This window comes from Mustela erminea, chromosome 18 (genome assembly GCF_009829155.1).
Source record: "Mustela erminea isolate mMusErm1 chromosome 18, mMusErm1.Pri, whole genome shotgun sequence".
Taxonomy (NCBI): Eukaryota; Metazoa; Chordata; class Mammalia; order Carnivora; family Mustelidae; genus Mustela; species Mustela erminea.
In genome coordinates, this window is record NC_045631.1 from 8902453 (window position 1) to 8924243 (window position 21791).

Genomic DNA, 21791 nt, shown 5'->3' on the forward strand with positions numbered 1-21791 from the left:
ATGAATTAATAAAAATTTTTAAAAAAATAAAAATAAAAATGCTTTATTTTTTGTGTGGCACTAAACTGACTATAAGGACCCTTAATAGTATGAACTTCACATTTTATTCTGCAGTGAGAAGCCAACCAAAAATTCTTAGCATAGAAACAGATGATCTAATCTGCTCTATTTTTAAAGTGAATTTGTATTGTCAAATTTATGACAATTTCAAACACACAACTTTGAGGTAATAACATAATGAATGCTCATTTATCTATCACCCATTGTCAATAACTATCACCAATTTGTCATTCCTGTTGCATCTATCACCTTAACACATTTAAAATAAAGCATTAGACTACTGGGGGCTATGGGATTTGGGGGCTGTGTAGTGTAGACAAGGAGGGGGTGAGTCCAGCTGGTAGAGCATTCCGTGGGATTTTTCCTTCCAAATCCAAAACTGTATAGGCCTCAGCATTCCTTTTGAAACCCCGGTATAAGGGTCTCATGGTTCAGGTTTTGCTTTCTTTATATTTTTGTTTAATTTATTTATTTGACAGAGATCATAAGTAGGCAGAGAGGCAGGCAGAGAGAGAGAGATGTGGAAGCAGGGTCCCCGCTGGGCAGAGAGCCTGAAAGGGGGGCTCAATCCCAGGACCCTGAGATCATGACCTGAGCTGAAGGCAGAGGCTTAACCCACTGAGCCACCCAGGCTCCTCTGGGTTTTGCTTTCTTGAGAGCAACATTTTTGTGATGCTCCCTGCGCTCTGGGTAGAAAAGTGCTTAGAAAGACAGGATCTGGGGCACAGATAGGAAGCATGGATAGGCTGGGCTTATGTACAGGTTGTTCTTCTCAGGGGTGGGGTGGGGTGGGGAGTGGAGGTGGTGGTGAGCCTGGGGGTTTGTCCTAGAAGCTGAGGGTACGCACCCTCTCCACACTTCCTGCTTCTGGAAGTGATAAAGAAGACACCAACAACTCAACTGTCTTCCATCTTGTCGCGCAGTAGAACCGAGTAGCAGTACAGTCGGATGGGCCCACCGTGGAGAGCTGGTTGTAGAATATCCCCCCAAAAGGCTAAATTAACTGAACCTGGATACATATAACATCAATCTCTAAGGGATCTGGAGGACTGTCATGCATGTGGAAATGGCTAGCAAAGAGGAAACAACGCGGCACTCTTTTGGTCTGAGACGTGAACACCAACGTGCTGAGAACAGTAACGCAGTAGATGTGTTTATCGCCGGGGGAGAGTCACCTCTCCGCGTCTCAGAATACTACACTCCGGTGACAAGAACCCAAAAGGCCATCAGAGGACCCGGGCTCTGCGCTAAGGGTGCAGGAGCGTGGGAACCACTGAGATCTGCCCCAGAATGTGAGGGCACGGGGCAACCGCCGGGATTCCTGGAGATGCAGAACCTCGAGCGTGGGGCTGTCGCGTTGGGCTTTCTGAAGCAGGGCTGCAGCTCCGCTTATTCTAAGAAGAGTGACCAGAAGGACTAGCTCACCCGAGGAGAGCTCTGCTCTCCAGACCCCACCCCTTCCCGAACAATCTAGACAGTCCTTGACGGTTTAGTAAACACCCCCAAAGTTTCCTGTCCACTTTCGCAGGGCTGCAACATTAACCTCTCTTTTTAGGTCCACTCAAGAGATTGCCTGCGAGGCAGAACAAGCTGGAGTCTGGGAGGTCAGGGCCAGGCTTCAACTCAGTCCAGCGGGGGCTTGTCCGAACGCAGGCGCCGGGTAGGGCCGGACTACATTTCCCAGGAGCCTCGGCGCGCGCTTCCGCTTCCGGCTCCTTTGTCCCGAAGCGCTCAGCTCGCGGCTCGTCTATTCTTGTTCTCTCTATAGTGAACAGCTTGGTGTCTGGACGAGGAAGGAGCAGACGTTGGACAGGGGTGTGTGTCCAGCAGGGGGTTGTCAGACTTGGGGGTCTGGCCGTGCGTCCCCCTGGGGATCTCCCTGGACCCGCTGTCCTGCCCGTAATCCCTTCTGGAGCTGGGGAGTTGTCCTGGCTCGGCCACCTTGCCCCTGCCCCTCTGCTCTGAGTTTTGTGGGTACGTGATGGTGGTGTGTACGTGTGTTTAAGTCTGAGACCTGTCCAGGCCCATTACTCACAAACGGGCTGGGCGCCCGCACAGCCTGAAGCGCTTGGCTAGAAGGACAGGCAAGTAAGGCCCGCGGTCGTCAAGGCTTTCAGGTCAGAGACCGACGCGCGTCTGCCCTTGGGCCCTTGCAGCTCACGGCGTGGTGGATCCTTGCGTAGACCGAGATAATGTTGACGAGGGAGGGCGTGGACGTAAGAGATCTTTGTCTGCATCTCGAGAAAGCGGCTCTAGCTCAAGGATGTGTCCGTAGGCAAGTTACTGAGCTTGGCCTCGGCTGTTCCTTATCTGTCAATTTTATTGTCCGTACCTTACGTGGTGATTTTGAGGATTCAGTGGAAATTTGGTATGAAACAGTTAAACAGTTGACACAGTGCCAGCGGTAAGTAAGGACTCAATCAGGAGTAGTCATTATGAAAAGTAGGTATCCACCTCCCCATTTGTACATAAAAAGCAACTGAAACCCAGGAAGGAAAAATTACTTGTTTGGGGTCACCTAGCCATCTGGTACATAGAAATGAGAACCCCGCAGGGCGCTTGCCACTACCCACTACGGCCTGCACTGGTATATCCTTCAGGCATGTTAGTGAAAATGTCTTTACCTGCTGTCTGTGATTATCTATGTTCCTGTGTGTCTGTCTCTGCAGGCCCTTGGGGAAAGGTTCCCTGAGAACATTTCCTGAGACTTCCCTGTGAATAGGGCTTCCTGAAGCCTGAATGATTGCTGAACTTCTTTAGTCTTAGCTCAAAATATACTGTTTCAGACTCCCCAATCACTGTTATGAATGGGGTCTTAGAGAATGAAGGGAGAAATACAATGAAAAAGAAGAATTCAATCCAGAATCTCTCACTAGAGTCTCTGGGAGAATGCTGGTAATCCCCAGGAAGAGACATGGAGGGTTTGGGTGAAGTTGCTTTACCCAAATGGTGCAAAGGTTATGGTTATGGTGGATCAGAACCACGAACTCCAGAACAGAGGTAAGAAACACAAGTGAGAGGCTTCTGTGGCTAGGTTAGCTGGACACCTGCAGTGCGCACACAGTAATCTTATTTTAGTTTTTCTTTACAGCAGCCTTGTAAAATGTGCGTGGGCAACTCTGAGCCCTTGGGCAAGTCACCAGTTTCTTCGTTTGTAACAAGTGATCTATGGAGAGCATCTGGTACATGGTGAGTGCTCCATGAGTAGTAGTAATTTCACTATTATCATTCCCGTTTCACTTGAAACTCTAAAAAGTAAGACATCTCACTCTCCATACTCTATTTTACCTAATGCCTCTCCAAAAGATGAGAGGGGGCAAGTCAGACTCTTTGGACAGAGAAAAGGAAATGGGCATGGAGAAGCAGATGATTTGAACTGGTATTCTATAAGCACATGGGAGAGGTCAAGTGCAGAGCTGGGGCCTGCATCTGCAGGGTCCACTGCCCAATTCTGGCAGGATTGAGAACTGCTCCTGACTTCTTTCAATATCTTTTTTTTTTTTTTAAAGATTTTTACTTATTTGACAGAGATCATAAGTAGGCAGAGAGGCTGGCAGAGAGAGAGGAGGAAGCAGGCCCCCTGCGGAGCAAAGAGCCCCATGTGGGGCTCGATCCCAGGACCCTGGGATCATGACCTGAGCCAAAGGCAGAGGCTTTAACCCACTGAGCCACCCAGGTGCCCCTCTTTCAATAAGAAGTATTCTCTCTTAAAGAGATACAAAAGGGGGGCACCTGGGTGGCTCAGTGGGTTAAACCTTTGCCTTCAGCTGAAGTCATGATCTCAGGGTCCTGGGATCAAGCCCCACATCAGGCTCTCTGCTTAGCAGGGAGCCTACTCCCCCATACCCTTTTCTCTGCCTGCTGCTCTGCATACTTGTCTCTCTCTCTGTCAATAAATAAAATCTTAAAAAAAAAAAAAAAGGAGGTACAAAAGGATGGCACAGATGAGAAAGGGCTTCTATGGTCTAGCTTCAGTCTGTTTGGTTTTCCCAGACATCCTGACCTCAGCCCCTCTGATTTCCCAAGGTCCTGAACCTTACAAGTTCCCATCTCTATCCCATCCTTCACTGATTGTCAGAGTTCAGTACAGGGAATGGACAGGCATCCTCTGGGGAAGTAGGGGTTTGGGCTATGGCCATATACACTGATGATGCCTTTTGCTTTCATAAAACAAAGGATAGAAAGAAGATCCTATAACATTTTGGCTACTGGTGATATGCAGAAAATAGTAAGAATAAGAATTAACTGATAAATGACCTTTACTGAATGCTTATTCTGTATCAGGTACCGATTTAGGCCCTTTATATACATTAATGGACAATGCTTTGAAGTAGGTACCATTGTTATTCCCATTTCTCCAATGGGGAAGCTGAAGCATAGAAGAAACTTGACTACAGCCATGCAGAGCCAGGATTTAAAAGCAGGCAGGCAACCTCCAGAACCATTGTTTTAGTGAGAAAGCATGGTAGGAGGCATAGATTTGTTTTTTAAATCGTGAAACTCTGTGCTGTTTATAATGATAAGGACTTGAAATTCCTCCTTCTTCCCCAAACAAATCCACAAAACTTTTTTTTTTTAATAAAAAGATTGATTTATTTATTAGAGAGCATGTGTGAGTGTGAGTGCACAGGGAGGGTCAGGAAGAGAGGGAAAGGTAGAGAGAGAATCTCCAGCACACTCCCCTCTGAGCAGGGAGCCCTATATGGGGCCAAGACCATGACCTGAGCCTAAATCAAGAGTCTGACACTTAACTGACTGAGCCACTCAGGCGCCTCCACAAGGGACTTAAAGTATTGCTTTTTGGTGGTAGGGGAGAGTGAGGGTTCAAGAAATAATAAACTGTGGAATGTTAGGAAGACAGAATTATATGGAGGATAAAATAAATGACATATAACCCCACCACCCAAAGATAAGCTCAAAGAAGTGCTCAACATTGATATTATCGGTTTTCTCCCAGTAGGCAAACAATCAAAATGGGAAAGGAGATCGTGAGTAGCAGGTTGCTTGATAGGCGTGGAGTCAAAGGAGTTGGGGGATTAGGAGTTCATTCTCAACACTTTGGGGCTCTGCAACCAGGCATAGTATGTTGGGTGCTTGGGATGCAGGGGAGTACGAGATGACAGACTGCAATTCAGTGGATCCCATGTGCAGTGTCACGAACCTAGGATAGCTGCAGTCTTAGCTGCCTGGAATAGTCACAGTCTGGTGGCTGGTGCTTCCTGTGCCCTAAACTGGCAGGACAGATCCTGTTGCCCTTTGCCTCCATGGCTCCTTTTCCTTGTTCTCTATTTGTAAACAGAGGAGTCGAGGCAGGAGGTCTGGAACCTTCATGCAAGCCCTAATAGTATATGGGTTTTGGTGTTACCACAGGGATCCCCATTTTCTCAAAGCACAGGCTCAGGCTTATCCCGAACCCAGTTAATGACCATACCTTTCCCTGACTTAGTTTACATTCAGTCCAACTTTACCTTGGAAGCCTCATTATACAGGTGTCTGTGGGATCCTTCCAACCACATGACAGCCAAGGTCAGAGGGACTTTTTGTCATAAGTGGCTCTTTTTAATATAATGGGTCCGAGACGCACAATAATAAACTGGGTTCCTTTATTATTCTTCCCTTCCAGTTCCAGCATCAAGGGAGTCTGCCCTTTTCCAAAAGGGGTATCTTGAGGAGGAGAATATGGCTGCTCTTCTCCAGGCAGCAAAGTCCCAGGTGAGTTGGGGATTTTCCTCTCATCCCTAAAATCTCATCTCAATTCCTGAAGGAAATAAATTTTCCCTCTCATCCCATGAAGCTCATCAGTCCTATTAGCCTGGGCAGTTTTCAAAGATGGGATTAAGAAGGTGGGATAGTGGGGCGCCTGGGTGGCTCAGTGGATTAAAGCCTCTGCCTTCGGCTCAGGTCGTGATCTCATGGTCCTGGGATAGAGCCCGGCGGCGGCGTTGGGTTCTTTGCTCAGTGGGGAGCCTGCTTCCTCCTCTCTTTCTGCCTGACTCACTGCCTGCTTGTGATCTCTATCTGTCAAGTAAATAAATAAAATCTTCAAAAAAAATAAAAATAAAAAATAAATAAAAGAAAAAAAGATCTCTCTCTCTCTCTCTCTCTGCCTGCCTCTCCACCTGCTTGAGATTGAAATAAATAATATCTTCTTTAAAAAAAAGAAAGAAAGTGGGATGGACCGCCAGCAACATGGCACCTGGGTGTTTCTTTCTGTGAAAGTAGCACTGAAGGTGGGGCTCGGCAGTCTCTCCTATAGGTTGGCCACAGAGGACAGAGGTCCGAGAGCAGGGTGGGGAGAGAGCCAGGTTCCCTTTTGTCCAGTTGAGGCATTTGGCTTAGATCAGCAAAGGCAAGTGAGGTACCTTTTGTAGCCATCTGCCGGGAGGAGAAAAGACCCATCCACAAATCCGTGTGGCACAAATCAGCCAATTTACTGACCCTCTACTTCAGGGAGAATGTTGGATGGTTTCAGAAGAGAGTGAGCAAGCATGTCTGGCTGAGAGAGTTTGGAGAGGGCTTTATTCATTCAGCCAGCATCTTTGAGCCCTTTTAAGGAGCCCCGGGCTAATAGAAGCAGTGAGATTTGGAGTGGGCCTTGAAGGATGAATAAGTTTTTTTTTTTTTTTAAGATTGTATTTATTTACTTATTTTATTTTATTTTTTTAAAGATTTTATTTATGTATTTGACAGACAGATCACAAGTAGGCAGAGAGTCAGGCAGAGAGAGAGGAGGAAGCAGGCTCCCCGCGGAGCAGAGAGCCCGATATGGAGCTCTATCCCAGGACCCTGGAATCATGACCTGAGTAGAGGCTTTAACCCACTGAGCCACCCAGGTGCCCCTTACTTATTTTAGAGAGAGAGCAGGGTGATGGGCAGAGGGAGAGGGAGAGAAAATCTTGAGCAGACTCTGCTTGTTTGCAGAGCCTGGACTCGATCTCATGACTTAAGATCAGGACGAAATCAAGAGTCAGACACTTAATGACTGAGCCATCTAAGCGCCCTGGATGAGATTTTTGAGAAGAAATATTTGGGAAGTCAATGACATAAGTGGCTTAATATTGAGGAAAGGTACTACTTTTTCTGATACAGGAAAAAAGGAAGTACAAAGTACATTGAAATCATGGATATAGGACACCTGGGTGGCTCAGTCTGTTGAGTGCCTGCCTTCAGCTCAGGTCATGATCCTGGGGTCCTGGGATCAAGCCCCAAGTTGGGCTCCATGCCCAGAGGGGAACCTGCTTTCCCTACCTACCCCCCACCTCGCTTCCTGCTCCCCCTGATTGTACTTTCTCTCTTTCTCTCTCTCTGGCAAATAAACAATAAATAAAATCTTAAAAAAAAAAGAAAGAAAGAAAGAAAGAAATCATGGATATATTGTCCTATAAAAACTTAAGCTTCTGATCCCTTTGCCGTATACTAATAATCACACAAAATTCTTTCCTGGCTATAAGTCTCAAGCTTGGTATATTTCTCAGTTTGTTATGTACCATGTCTCTTTCTTAATGAAGATAACTTTAAGGCTTGCCGAGCAATAGGCTTGGATGGGAACGCCATATCCTTAACTTGATCTTTTTTATAGGGCTAAGTTACTTTGTTTAGCTGGGAAGTTTCAATGGACCTTTGTTGTTCAAAGCCTTTTTTAGACTTCCTATTGTATATGAGATCTAGAAACAAGTTTGCTTTTCCAGCCAGTGAAGCTCCAAATTTCTGGACTCTGTCTTCTATTTGTTTTAGCGTGAAAATTGGTAAATTCTTTCCTGGGCTCAACTCTTTTTTTCTTTGCCAAATATATCCAGAAGCGTCCTGCACAAGCTAGCAGTCTGGCTCTTGTCCAACCTGTTCCCCCAGAGCTACAGGCCCAGTGAATTTTTGGTCTGCCTTCCCAGGTACTAATTACTTTGCGGGTTATAGATCAAGAGTCTACATCAGGGGTGCCTGGGTGGCTCAGTGGGTTAAAGCCTCTGCCTTTGGCTCAGGTGATGATCTCAGGGTCCTGGGATCGAGTCCCACATCAAGCTCTCTGCTCAGCAGGGAGCCTGCTTCCCCTTCTCCATCTGGCTGCTGCTCTGTCTGCTTGTGATCTCTCTCTCTGTCAAATAAATAAACAAAATCTTAAAAAAAAAAAGAGTCTACATCTTTCCAGCCTTAACTACCTGTTTCTTTGAAGCTTGCCGCCTGTCAAGCCTTTGCCCCTGTATATTTTAGGTGTTTGTTTTGATACCTTCTACTTGAGGGTGTGAGTTTCTGAATTAATTGGGATTGGCTAACTTGTAACTGGTAAAACCAATAGACCCAAAATGTGTAGTAGCCCTAGTTTAATAGAAGTTTATTTCTTGTTCTTGTAACCATACGACTGGGTCGTAGGTTGATAGGGTGGCCATTCAGGGCCTTGAGCTATCTGAAGCTCTAATATCTGTACCACATGGGTCCCAAACTCACTTTTGGGGTCATCCCCATGACCCGGCCACAAGGGGAAAATAGCATGGAGGAACGTATGCGAGTCCGGCCTGGAAACTGGTGCATCTCACTTCTGCTTGCATTCTCTTGGCTTAAACTCAGCCACATGGCCACATCTAACTGCAAAGGAGACCGGGAAATGTTTGTCCACCTAGAAAGAGGAGGAGGGGACGTGTCCTTTAGTGAGCAGTTAGCTGCTTCTGCCACTCTCCACAAACATTTAGGTTATTTAGAACTATTTTGTTATTGCAAATTACAAGTGGATGAGGAATCTGGTGATAACTCTTTACTCATATCTCCGATCATTTTATTACAGTTGATTTCTAGATATAAGATCAGTATGTCAAAGGGTAAAACATTTAAGGCTCTTTAACCTACGAGTCTGTATGCCTTTGACCCTGTGAACATGGTTGGATCCATTTCCTCTCCATTCCATGGATCTCCCCTAATTCTGCCTTATTCAGCCGTTACTTCCGAACCCTGTGCAGGTGTTTCAGGGCTTGTCCTTCAAAGACGTGGCTGTGAACTTCACCGAGGAAGAATGGAGAGAACTGGACCCCGCTCAGAGAGACTTGTACAGGGATGTAATGCTTGAGAACTACAGGAACCTGGTCTCCTTGGGTAAGGTTGGGTGCTTGCCGCAGGTAGGCATTTTGGGATGCCATTGCTTTCTAAGGATTCCGGTGCTCCTGTGAGGGGATGATCAGAAAGGAGGCTTTGTGGGGAGTCTGGGTGGCTCAGTCAGTTAGGCATTTGCTTCTTGATTTCGGCTCAGGTCATGATCTCAGAGTCGTGGGATCCAGCCCCGTGTGGGACCTGTGCTCGGCAGGGACTCAGCTTGTCCGTCTTCCTCTGCTTCTCCCCCCACCCGCCAAAAGAAGGAAAAGGAAGAAAGATAGGAAGGAAGGAGGCTTTCGTTAACATTTTCCTCCATGACCCAGAGCAGATCCTTAAACTGTTTCTCCCCCTACTTTGGTAGAAAATATATAATTGCATTTGACAATTACTTATCTTGTTTTGTGCTTTTGAAAACACAAGAGTGGGACTGAAAATGGGTGATCCTTTGTCTTGGAAGCAATCACATGCTGTTTCTTTTCCTTGAGTAGGATTTCCATTTTCTAAGCCTGATATCATCTCCCAGTTGGAACAAGCAGAAAACCCGTGGATGCAGGAGAGAGAAGTGCCCAGAAGCAGCTGCATATGTAAGTGAGAATAAGGCAGACAACTGATCTTTTGAAATATAAGTCAGGGGTTCTTCCCCAAATCCTCCAAGTCTGTAGAAAATATTGAGACTCAGTGTTAATACTAATTATTTAATATTAGTTAATATTGATTGTTAATTATTAATAATTATTAATATTGATTAATATTAATATCAACATTAATATTGAGTCTCAATATTTTCTACAGTCTCATCTTCATTTGGATACATCAGAGTCTCATTAGCCCAACTCTGCTTCTTCCCAGACTCAAGGAAGGGTACTTCCTTCTTAAGTTATAACCCTGACACTCGATCCAGTGATCATGGTGGTGCCTCACTCCGGCATTTTATGAGTCATTCCCTTTTCCTCTCTAGAGGCTGGAGTCTCTCCTTCATTTACTTTGTCTTCCTTGAACCTAGGTTTTGCCTACCTAAAAAGTGAGAAGAGAATGAAAGAATTTGAATGTAAGTTTAAGGAATGTGATCTCACATCCAATTTTAAGGTTGTAATATTGATAGAATTTGCTGACCTTATGTAGGAGGTGGGGGAGAAATAGACGGTGATTTCCGGGTTTCTGGCTTGGCTGTGTAGGTAGATGGAAGTTCATTTCCCTGAGATGGAAAACATAGGAGAAATGGCAAGTTTAGGGGGCGATGGGATGGAAGGTGAGTTCTGTTTCTTCTGCTTGAAGAGTCTGTAGCAGATCTAAACCAGTGGTTCTCAAATAGGATCGGTTTTGCCACCAGGGGGCATGTCTGAAGACTGGGAGGATGCTATGGGCATCTAGTGGGTCAAGGCCAAAGATGGTACCAAGTATCCTACCATGCACAGGACAGCCCCTCCCACAAAGACTTGTCTGACAAAATGTCAGTACTGCTGCAGTTGAAAAAATTAAGTAGCGGTGTCTAGAAGGTAGAGAAATACATGGAGATGTCAAATGGATCTTGGCGAGGGAAAGAGATACCTGGTGGTACAGCAAATAGGTGGTAATTAAAGACACTGGAATGGAGAAAATGTGAAAAGAGAGAAATAGGGCATGCAGAGAGTTGCAAGAGAACTTAGAAGCCCAATGAACGTACAGATTTAAGTATCTGCTGGATGTCTGTATCTGTATATATCTATATCACTTGTGTACTTAAAAAAAAAACCACGTGGGGCAAAATGGTGTCAAATAATAAAATAGCAATAATTCTTAATAATGGGTGATGGCAGGAGAGATATGTTGTACAGATTTTATCAAAATAAATGAAGGAAAGGGAATCCAGAAAGGATACTAGGAAAGGGTGGCCAGAGTAGAAGGAAACCAAGTCAGATTCTTGTCATAGAAGCCTGCAGAAAAGAGCATTTCAGGGAGGGGAGGTGTGCATAGTGATAGACACTAGAGAGGTCAAGTAAGGACCTGAAGAATGTCCATTGGAATTAACAGGTAGTTCCTTATTTTTGGCTAATGTGGTAGTGGATTAGTGCCCTGCTACCATCTCTCCCCCCTAGTTACTTACATTGCCTTCTTTTAACTTTCATTTTCCTACCTTATATAAGGTTTTCAAAGCCACATACTGAGTTTACTTTGAAGGTAGTCCAGCTTACAAAACACATGTCTTACCCTTCATCAGGCTGAAAAACTATTTACAAGATCCCTAATTACAAAGTCCGAACTTTACAACAACTCAAATGTCATTTATAGCTTACCCATAAGAAAGCTGAACTAGCACTAGTAGTAAGCCTAATCCCCGATCCTCCTAAAATTTCTTCATCCTCCTGAACTTTGACCCTCTTTGTCTTTTCTTGGGGCATGTATGTGTGTATTTTGGGAGGCCCAGAGAGAGAGAGGGAAAAACGGGAAAGCTGAGGAAGTCTCTGGCAAATGCTAACATTCGCGGTAGCAAGGGAAAATATGGTGAATGATTTTACTGAATCCAACAGCAACCTCAGGCATAATCAAGGAGAGTTACTGGGGAGCTGTGCCAGTGGGAGTGGAAGAGATAGGCATTGAAGGATGACCCTAGCGGGAGTGAACTCCAGGCAGGGAACATGGGACTGCTGGTGGTGGTGGCATCAGAAGCCAGGGAACATTCTTGTGGTTCAAAAGCTAGGGGCAGCTATCATTCCAGTGTACAGTACTGATCGTTTCAGTTGAAATCTCCCTCACACAAATTTTACAGCACTCATCATTCTTGAAATTATTTAATACTTGTTTTCCCCAAAAGACTGTAAATCTCAAAAAAGTCGGTACTACATCTGCTTCATTTATCATTGAATCCTAGCATATAACACAGTGACTAGCCCATAATAGGTGTTCAATAAATTATCTCTTGACTGCTTGGCTTATACTTGTGACTAATGGTATGTATGCAATTTTATTATCTCATTCCTACTTGAGTCATTTCCTTCTTCTAGTACAGGGAACATTTTTACTTTTCCCCTCCAGATTTGGAGACCAGAAAGTCAAACCCAAAGGAGTTATTTTCTGGAAAAGAATCATACCAGGGGATAAATATGGAGAAAATCACAGGGGGTGATGTTACTTCCAGTTTGAAGGAAGCCTGGGGATATGCAGAGACCAAAGAGGATGCTCAAGATAGACTCTGGAAAGAAGCAACAGTTCTCCTCAAGAAAAGAACTTCTATGGCCAATAGTAACCCCAAATGTATTGGATCTGGCAGACATGTTAGTCTGAAGTCAGACTTTGTTATACAATCAAGACACCCAGAAGAAGAGAGACCTTATACATCTGATGCTCAGGGAAAGAGCTTTAAACAGAATTCAGAATTAATAAGACATCAGAAAAAGAACATAAATGAGAAAGCTCTTCAGGGTAATATACGTAGTAAAATACTCAGTGATCATTCAGTTTATGTTCAGCATTGTATAGTTCATAATGGAGAAAAAAATATGGAACATAATCAGAATGGGAAGACCTTTGGTTATGGTATACACCGCACGGAACATCAGAAAAGTAATACTGGAGAGAAGTCTTGTGAAGATGGGAAAGTCTACACCTGGAACTCACACCTTGCCAAACATCATCAGAGCGTTCATGGTGGGAAGGCACGTGAAAGAGCCTTAATTCAGAATGCACTATTTATTCCGCATCAGAGACCCGAACATGGAGAGAATCCTTATGAATGTAGTGAATGTGGAAAAACTTTTGGTAATTACTCAGCCCTTACAGTACATCAGAGAATTCACACTGGAGAGAAACCCTATGCATGCAAGGAATGTGGGAAAGCCTTTAATCATAACGTCTCTCTTATTCAACACCAGAGAATCCATACTGGAGAGAAACCCCATGAATGTAGTGAGTGCGGGAAGGCTTTTAGTCAGATAACGCACTTTATTCAACATCAGCGAATTCATGCCCGTGAGAAACCTTATGAATGTAACGCATGCGGTAAAGCCTTCAGTCACGACTCATCCCGTATTGAACATCAGTTTATTCATACTGGAGAGAAGCCCTACGAATGCAGCGAATGTGGGAAAGCCTTTAGTCACAACTCTTCCCTAACTGTCCATCAGTTTATTCACACTGGAGAGAAACCCTATGAATGTAGCGAGTGTGGCAAGGTCTTTAGTCAGAGCTCACACCTCTATCAACATCAGAGAACTCACACTGGAGAGAAACCGCACGCCTGTAAGGACTGCGGGAAAGCCTTCAGTGATCGATCAGCCCTTATTCGACACCAGAGAACTCATACTGGAGAAAAACCCTACAAGTGCAGAGAATGCGGTAAAGCTTTCAGCCAGAGCTCAACGCTCATAAAACACACAAAAACCCACACTGGAGAGAAACCGTATGCCTGTAAAGACTGTGGGAGAGCCTTCAGCCAGAGTTCATCCCTGACGCAACATCAGAAGATTCACACTGGAGAAAAACCGTTTGATTGTCACGAGTGTGGGAAAGCCTTCAGCAGGAGTGCCCATCTTACTCAGCACCAGAGGATTCACACCGGAGAGAAACCTTGTGGGTGTAATGAATGTGGCAGAGCTTTCAGGTGTAGTTCAGCCCTCATTAGGCATCAGAGGCTTCACAGTGGAGAATCACTCTGAATGTGTGGTCATTCCAACTCTCGCTTTGTTAAAGACCAAAGAATCCTACTTTCATGAGTTACTATAATTGTGATCCCCCCCCTTTTGTTTTGAGGGCTGAGAATCCTTGCCTCCCATTTTCTCCTGCAAAGAATTAGCTGCCAGCATATCACAAATCCATGTGCAAAAGTACTGATCTGGAAGCTGGAATAGCCCGAGAGCAACCATCGGTCTTTCTGCGTGTATATTTTCATCATGCCTGAAGATGACTGATGTCACCATTAAGTGACTTTTTTCCCCCTAACCCCAGGATTGGGCTATTCCAACGTGCAAAGGAATTCCGGTTGTTTAAACTTGAGCTCATTGCCCCTCCTTGTACTGATCAGAATACCGGCCATGTCCAAGTCAAATAGACTCATGGTCGGTCGTATATTTGAAAACCGCCTTTCTAGAAACCTTTGCCTTAATGTAAATCATTCCTACTCGTAGCAGTACTGTCTTCAGTAAAAGGGCTACTTTGAACTCTCCCTTCTCACTGACTTCCCTGTGCTTCTCTTCTGTTTAAAGTGTTAGCTACAGCTTGAAGTTCAACAGGGCTTGAGTTTCAGAGCTGAAAAGCACAACTGAAGATAGAGGGAAAAAGGATTTTTGTTCTGAAAATTGTAAGACAAAGTACTCTGAAGAAATGGTGACATCTGGAAATAATTTTTGCAATATAGGAAATTCTTAGTAACTTTTAGAAATTGGAGGCAAGGAAAAAAAGAGTCCTCCAAGGAAGGGTCTTGTTATTAGAATCAGAGCTTTTCAAATAGTGGTAGTTAACATGTTAGGTGTAGCAAGGTCCTTTCAAAAAACTTTTCTTTCCTGGAGCCAGTTAGTTTGGGTTGTGGAGAAGCATTTGACCTTCCTTCCTTTAGCAGCCTCATCTACGATAACCTCATTTAGAATGAATTTATATGGTTAAAACTAATTTATGTGTTAAAACTGCTTGTGATTGACTTACTTGTGTTGAGTGGAGAGAAGATTAACATACATGTTTCATCTCAAATTCCTCCAAGAAGGATAGTTTTCAGTATGGTGATGAGCTCATTGTATGATGACCCCAGGCTTGATTTGAGGAATGCAGGAAGAGAACTTTGTTGATTAAAGCAGGGCTTTCTGCTTTTTCTGAGGAGACATTAATCCTTTTTTGTTTATTATTATTATTTTATTTTTTTAATCAAAAGGTAGTTGTCACATCACTCTTTTCAGTTTGCAAGTCAGTCTTCTTTAGGACCCAACTTAAAGTGTCACTTGACCACCACAATTGCAAATAAATTCCTCCTCTGAAAAACTTTTCAACTCATGAGATCCCTCATATATGCCTATAAAACATTTTTAGTTCCATCTTTTTTAAAAAAAGATTTTATTTATTTGACAGACTGAGATCACAAGTAGGCAGAGAGGCAGGCAGAGAGAGGAAGAAGCAGGCTCCCCGCTGAGTAGAGAGCCCGATGCGGGGCTCAATCCCAGGACCCTGGGATCATGACCTGAGCCTAAGGCAGAGACTTTAACCCACTGAGCCACCCAGGCGCCCCTTAGTTCCATCTTAATATCTGGTTTTATCTCCAGCTTTAACAGTTTTCCCCATGAGGAAGATAACTAACTTGTTAGGTCTTTTGTTGTTGACTAAGAAAAAAATAATACACGCAGTTTTAATAATTCATATGAGTCCAGTGAAAAGTCATCCCTGTAGTACCTTTGATGTGCATCATATGCTAGATGATTTCTGGATATGTTTTGCCAAAGTCATGCATACAAAATATAGTGGCTTGAGATAACCATCTTGGGGAAAATCATATCATACTTACATTTTACTTAATAAGAATTCAACCATATGCACCAAGACACTCGCCTCCAAAAAAAGCACAACAGATAAATTAGTGAAATTAGAAACACTGTAAAATTATATTTTACATAGAGAAATAGCATTCTGTTGTTTACCTGTACATTTATATGTATGAACACATAATAGCCTGCATTTTCAGAGTTATACACAAAGCTATGTTACTGCATATTATGAGCAACACAGAGATTTATAAGGACAATATTGATAATACTCTATTTCCATCTTATAGGCTCACCACTGAAAGTGATTTTGTTTCTCCAAAGAATTGAGAGGCACAGACAATACATTTACATTTGTGTATTACTTAACTCCTCTCTATGAATGTTTCTACTCAATTGGCCAGAGTTCATTATATGAGAAGATATGCCGATTCATCCTAGTAGGAAGGTTGCTATGATACAGCATCATGGAGAACTGGGAAATACTTCTGTTTCATCTAGGTAAAAAAGAAAAAAAAAATCCATTTCCCCAAATAAACCTGGCCTGAGGTATCCATAGCATTGCCTCAGTTTGTAAGGCAGACCTCATTTGTACCTCCTCTTTAGTAAATGTAAGAAAGGAAAGTTACCTGGCTTTTCCCCTTATCCTAGAAAGGCAACTCAAGAGGTAGGCATTGATATTCCATTCCTTTCCTTTTATAAGCATAAAGTAAGGCAGAATTCAGTGTATAATTTGTTTTTTCTTTGTATTTCAGTTCTTCCCAGACCCCTTTCAGAGGATTTCCATGACAGTAATAGCTAATACTTGTAGTAAAGGTTTATTCCATGCTAGACACTGTTCACTTTTGTATGCATCAACTCATTCATTTCTTCCAACAATGCCCTTAAATAGGCACACCGTATCCCTATTTTGTAGAGGAGGCCACTAGGACTCAGAAAGGCCAAGTCACTGGCTGACCTGGAAACTGTGGGGCTGAGATTTAAACTCAGGCAGTTCGGCTCAAGAGTCCTTGTTCTTAACCTGTTTACTGCCTCTCTGCACATGTGTATATGTATGTGTGGCTCTGAGATAAGGATTGAGGAAGGCTACTGAGCATGCCAGTTACCAGGGCGCAATGGAACCACTTGTTATGGATGGTAGAAGCATCAGGGACTGATGGGATCACGGATGTCCAAATTTGGCTTTTCTCCCTGTTGTACAATCTGGGAGCTTTCGGGAGGACAATATGCCAAGAGTAGATGCTTCTTTATTGACTTAGAGTTCGGAGTTAGAGCACTCTTCACATTAAGACACCATCCAAAAGGAGCTGTGTTGGGTGGGACAGTATCGTTGGGATTTGTTCCTGTGTAGGCTTCAAAGGAAAGATTTCTGGATTAAGGGATGCCTCCTCTAATATAATCCAGGTTACGGTGCCTACTTAGGCAACTGCTATAAATGCAATAAGGTATTAAATAGCATATAGGAAAAAGTGGTTTTCCTTGGACAGAACAGCCCAACTTTACTTACCAGTCCCTTTTGAGAGAGGCCAGTGTTTTTGAGAACTTCTGTGTGGTCCTTGAGATTCTTGCCTGTGACAAGGACCGGGGCCTCTTAAGAGCAGAGAGTGGGGCTGATAGCCCCTCCTGAAGAAGGCTTTCTGAATCCTGCCCCCGCCCCGTACTTGATGACTGACATGGTAATAAGTGCACACGAGAAGGGATTCAGAGGTTTCTCTGTGGAGGAAAATCAAGAGGTCAGAGTTCGAGGAAATTAGGAGAAGAGACAATCCATGAGATTTGTTGCCTTTTATTTCTTGCCGTTTTAAGAGTGCGGCATAGGATTCCTGGGACCCTTCCAACATTATCCCTAGTCCAGTGATGTCATTGTTCCGTTTGCCATGAGAGGAAAGGTCCCCAGCAGAGGAGAAGGCTGGTAAATCAAAGATGAGTTGGCGGGGTGGGGTCCTTCCCTGCCAAGCTGGTCCGAGAAGAGAGGAGTCGCAGGCCCTGTCTCTTGAGGGGTTGGTTCCTTCCCTCCTGGAGCGCGCCCTTGCCTTGGCCCTGGCGAAAAGCTCTTCGCTTTCTGTGTTGGCTACAAGGTTGTCCATCTTCTCTGCCATTTGGGGAGGATATTTCGTCTTCGCATCCTTAGTTGCCGGTGGTTGTTTCTCACTTTCATTTTTGACTTTAAAAATATTTTTTTAACTTTTACTTGTAAAGGCCGTTTATTTAGTTTTGATATCTCCCACCCAAGGTGGGGCTCAGCCCCACAAGGACATCAAGAGCCCCTCGCTCTTCCGACTGGGCCAGCCCGGGGCCCTTATCCTTCACGTTTCAGAACGTGTCCTCTGGCTTCCTCTTTCAGGGACGCTCACATTCGCGCAGCTCCCCGGCCTCTTGTTCCTGGTTCTGGATCTTTCTTTCTCCTGTTCTTGTCCATCGATCAGGTGGGGTTCATCGATCAGGAAGACCTTTTCCTCTTACGACAGCCCTACCTGCTTAAGATGATAAGCACAGAAATTAGCCCCCTTCCTCCTGCCTTTTTCGTCTCTTGGCGCTGACGCTCTTGGAGGTTGGGTTCACCGTTTGTGGGACGGGGAGAGACGCTCAGGAGTTGTCATGGAGACCAGACGCGGGCGAGTCGCTTGGAGGCGGGGCGAGGAAACGCCGCAGCTGCTGATTGGCCAGGAAGCCACGCTGTTGCTCGGAGACCGAGAGATTTCGGTGCGCAGGCGCATTGCTTTCCGGGCCGAGAGGTGTGGCGCCGTTTGTCTTGGGGTGTGCGTTGGGATCCCCGCGGGCTCCTGGTCGGCTGATCCCAGCGCGGAGCTACGTGTCATAGCAGACCGCGGGGCGGGACTGATTCCCGCGCGGCCCGCGTGCTGGCTCCGCCGCCACTTCCGGAACTCCCCAGCGAGGCAGGCCCGGGGTGCTGCGGCTTCGCTTCGGGTCCATTCGCCAGCTCACCGCGGTCACCCCTGGAGAGGCTGCGCGGCCGGGCAGGTGCCGGCCTGGTGGCTCGTACCGCGGCGCAGCGACTCAGGCGCCAAGGACGGGCGGTGGCCTTGGGCGGTCCTCTGCTGTGGGGCGGCGAGTCCCGCTGTGTCCACTGTGGGAGCCCGGAGAGCCACTGACCGTGGGTGCAGCGAGGAACCCGTTCCTCCTGGGGGGTGGAGGAGCAGGGAGCGCGGGGACATGTTCGAGAGGGCGCAGGACTCCGTCTGGAGCCTTTGGACCCTGCGCAGGAAGAAACTGCAGGCGAGACTGTCCCTAGCCAAGGAAGGCCCCCATTCGGATGGTGTCTTAAATCGATGTGGGGGAATTTCCAGCAAGGTGGCTGGGTGCCATCCCGGTCTCCTCCTGACTCCTTTTCCTGTTTCAGGACTCCTGTGTTGGCAGGAAGGAGCACTAATCCGGCCCAATTCCCCGCATGCCGATGCTCTTGTCCAACTTTGCTATGGTGCTGAGTGCTAAGATTTTATTTCGTCCCTCTTCATCACGGCATTGGACTTCTCAAAGAGTAAAGATGGGGACCCCCCCTTTTCTTTTTAAAGATTTTATTTATTTGTTAGCAAGCGCGTGAGCATAGGCAGACAGAGTGGCAGGCAGAGGCAGAGGGAGAAGCAGGCTCCCTGCTGAGCAAGTAGCCGGATGTGGGACTTGATCCAAGGACACTGGGATCATGACCTGAGCCAAAGGTAGACGCTTAACCAACTGAGCCACCCAGGCGTCCGGATGGGAACCCTTTTTGTCCACTCCCTCACTTAGGGGAGAAATATTCAGGCCGATTGTTTAATGACAGTAAAAATATTATATAATAGGGTAAGAAAATGTTTCCAGGTATTTTTCGTGTGCAAAATTTTAGTCCTTACTATGAATTAATGTCTCTAAACTTTTTATTTCAAACCTTCCCTCACAATCAAATTCCTCCTTGAAAGACCTAAAATGACTTACAAAACCATTATGAATCTTCTAGTAGAAACACTGAAGTAGACTTGAAGAATCAGGGTTTTTTTAAAGATTTTATTTATTTGACACAGAAGGAAAGATCACAGGTAGGCAGAGTGGCAGGCAGAGAGAGAGAGAGGAGGATGCAGGCTCCCCACTGAGCAGAGAGCCTGATGCAGGTCTCCATCCCAGGACCCTGGGATCATGACCCCACTGAAGGCAGAGGCTTTAATCCACTGAGCCACCCAGGCGCCCCTAAACAATCAGTTTCGAAAGGAAAAATGCTCACCAGGGAACTGCAAGACTAATCAATTAAATGTCTGACTTTACAAAACAATTTGCATTTGAGGAAGTAACTTTACAAAGCTTTACAGAACAGTTTGTATTTGAGTAACAATTATTGTTTTAACAAAATGGCTCTTGGAGTCTTGGGTGGTTCAGTTGGTTAAGCAACAGACTTCCACTTGGTTTCAGCTCAGGTCTTGATATGGGTGGTGGGATCCAGCCCCATATATAGGGGTTTGTGCTCAGCGAGGGAGTCTTTCCCTCTACCCCTCCCCACCTGTGCACGTGCTTGTGTGTGGTGAAGATAAGTCAATACGAGGACCCATGAATAACTTAGGGGTTTGGGTTTAAGCACACAGTCTTAGCAGGGGCTTCCCCCAACGCTGACTCAGACAAGAGTTTAGGAGGCAAGTAGTTAATCTGGAGGTGATCCCAAGAACCATGGTGAGGAAATGGGGTAGTGAAACAGGAAGGAAAGTCAATAAAGGGCAGTTAATGAGCAGGTGACCATTGAGGCTCACTGCCTCTGTGGACCCCCTGAGAGACTGTGTAGATGACGTCTCAGACTTGCCCAGGACGGGTCCAGGAACATGGGTGTTTATTCACCGACTTCCATTCCTCATTGGTTGAGGTTTGCTTTTGGAGTCTTAATTGGCATTTCTGTACATCTTTGCCGTATAACTTTTTTTTTTTTTTTACTTATTTATTTAGAGAGCATGTTAAAGGTTGGAGGGCAGAGGCAAAGGGAGAGAATCCCAAGCAGTTTCCACACTGAGTGTGGAGCCTGAGGTGGGCTTCATCTCACGACCTGAGATCATGACCTGAGCTGAAATCAAGAGTCTGATACTTAACTGACTGAGCCTCCCCAGTACCCCCTGACTGGTTGTATCTTTAAGATGAAGTGCCAGAAGTGGAATTTCTTGGTCAAATTATACCCGTATTTTAATGGGTTTTTTTTTTTAAAGATTTTATTTATTTATTTGAAAGAGCAAGAGTGAGAGCAGGAACACAAGCAAGGGGAGTTGGAGAGGGAAATCAGACTTCTTGGTCTGAGGTAGGGCTTGATCCCAGGACCCTGGGATCACAACCCAAGCCGAAGGCAGGCACTTAACGACTGAGCCATCCAGGTACCCCAAAATTATACCCATATTTTAAACAAATATTGTCAAGTTGCCCACCCAAAAGTCACCTACATACCTTCCCCCAGAGCTTGTGTTGCTCTCTTGGCCGTGTGAGCAGAAAACAGAAGGGCTGCTTGTGACCCGAGAATCGCAGTGGGTAGGCCGGGCAACTGTGAGGGTTGGGCTAGGTTGAGGGGAAGAGTTTTTCATGTCTTACTGTTCACAGAGGACAGAAATGGCAGGCTAAGATAATATCAAAGATAATTTTCTTGTACCTTATTTAGATACTGAAAGACAAACTTCCTGATATTTTTTAGGAAAATAATAAGGCAAGCATTTAAAAAGGGGATTTTAAGCTAGGGAATCTCAAAACTTTTTATTTTTAATTGGAGGATAGTTGACATATGAGTGTCAGTATACAACATAGTGAAGGGATGATTGTATATGTTATGGAATGCTCACCATGATAAGGGCGGCTACCATTTATCACCAACTATTATAATACTATTGGCCATATTCCCAAAGCTGTACTTTTCATTTCTGTGACTTATGTATTGTATAACTGGAAGCAATTTTCTTTCCTATTTTGCCTAACCCTCTATCCCGCTACCCTTTGGCAGCTGCCAGCTTGTTCTCTGTATCTCTGAGTCTTTTTATGTTTTGTTATTTTTTTTAGACTCCACGTATAAGCTGGGGAAACTTGATTTTATTGGAGAGGTGCACCTTCTCTCATAGAGAGGTGTGTGTGGAACTTGGTACACCCAGGGGTATGCTGGGAAATTCTCAGCAACTAGCTTTTGGGAGGGAGAGCGGGGAGAGTCTGGATTTGTAGTATTAGCCATTTTCTGTGGTGCAAGTAATGCCATCATGGCTGATTTCAAGCTAC

The 21791-nt window shown here is 45.0% G+C and overlaps 2 protein-coding genes across 4 annotated transcripts; both read left to right on the forward strand.

Annotated features, from left to right (window-relative positions):
• The first annotated feature begins 1767 nt into the window (after positions 1–1767).
• On the forward strand, positions 1768–13929 carry LOC116577175 (zinc finger protein 883-like). 3 transcript variants are annotated; one of them, XM_032320040.1, is made up of 8 exons: positions 1768–2034; positions 2730–3060; positions 3139–3249; positions 5684–5772; positions 9006–9138; positions 9624–9719; positions 10139–10183; positions 12148–13929. In XM_032320040.1, the coding sequence occupies exons 4-8, from the start codon at positions 5740–5742 to the stop codon at positions 13764–13766; spliced, it is 1926 nt and encodes a 641-aa protein (XP_032175931.1). In that variant the 5' UTR covers positions 1768–2034; positions 2730–3060; positions 3139–3249; positions 5684–5739; the 3' UTR covers positions 13767–13929. The 3 variants fall into 3 exon arrangements, with proteins under 3 accessions (XP_032175931.1, XP_032175930.1, XP_032175932.1); XM_032320039.1 differs by having other exon boundaries at positions 2937–3060; positions 3152–3249; XM_032320041.1 differs by lacking the exon at positions 10139–10183 and having other exon boundaries at positions 3152–3249.
• Positions 13930–17509: 3580 nt separating this feature from the next.
• On the forward strand, positions 17510–19121 carry LOC116577179. The gene is made up of 3 exons (XM_032320047.1): positions 17510–18706; positions 18738–18809; positions 18934–19121. Exons 1-3 carry the CDS (start codon positions 18171–18173, stop codon positions 19016–19018), a joined length of 693 nt encoding a protein of 230 aa, XP_032175938.1. The 5' UTR covers positions 17510–18170; the 3' UTR covers positions 19019–19121.
• Positions 19122–21791: the final 2670 nt, after the last annotated feature.

Coding starts and splice junctions, on each gene's coding strand:
- LOC116577179 (XM_032320047.1), top strand. CDS start 18,171: ATGGAGACCAGACGCGGGCGAGTCGCTTGGAGGCGGGGCGAGGAAACG. Junction 18,707..18,737: donor CGTGGGTGCAGCGAGGAACC/CGTTCCTCCTGG, acceptor AGGAGCAGGGAG/CGCGGGGACATGTTCGAGAG. Junction 18,810..18,933: donor TGCGCAGGAAGAAACTGCAG/GCGAGACTGTCC, acceptor TTCCTGTTTCAG/GACTCCTGTGTTGGCAGGAA.
- LOC116577175 (XM_032320040.1), top strand. CDS start 5,740: ATGGCTGCTCTTCTCCAGGCAGCAAAGTCCCAG. Junction 5,773..9,005: donor TCCAGGCAGCAAAGTCCCAG/GTGAGTTGGGGA, acceptor AACCCTGTGCAG/GTGTTTCAGGGCTTGTCCTT. Junction 9,720..10,138: donor GCCCAGAAGCAGCTGCATAT/GTAAGTGAGAAT, acceptor CCTTGAACCTAG/GTTTTGCCTACCTAAAAAGT.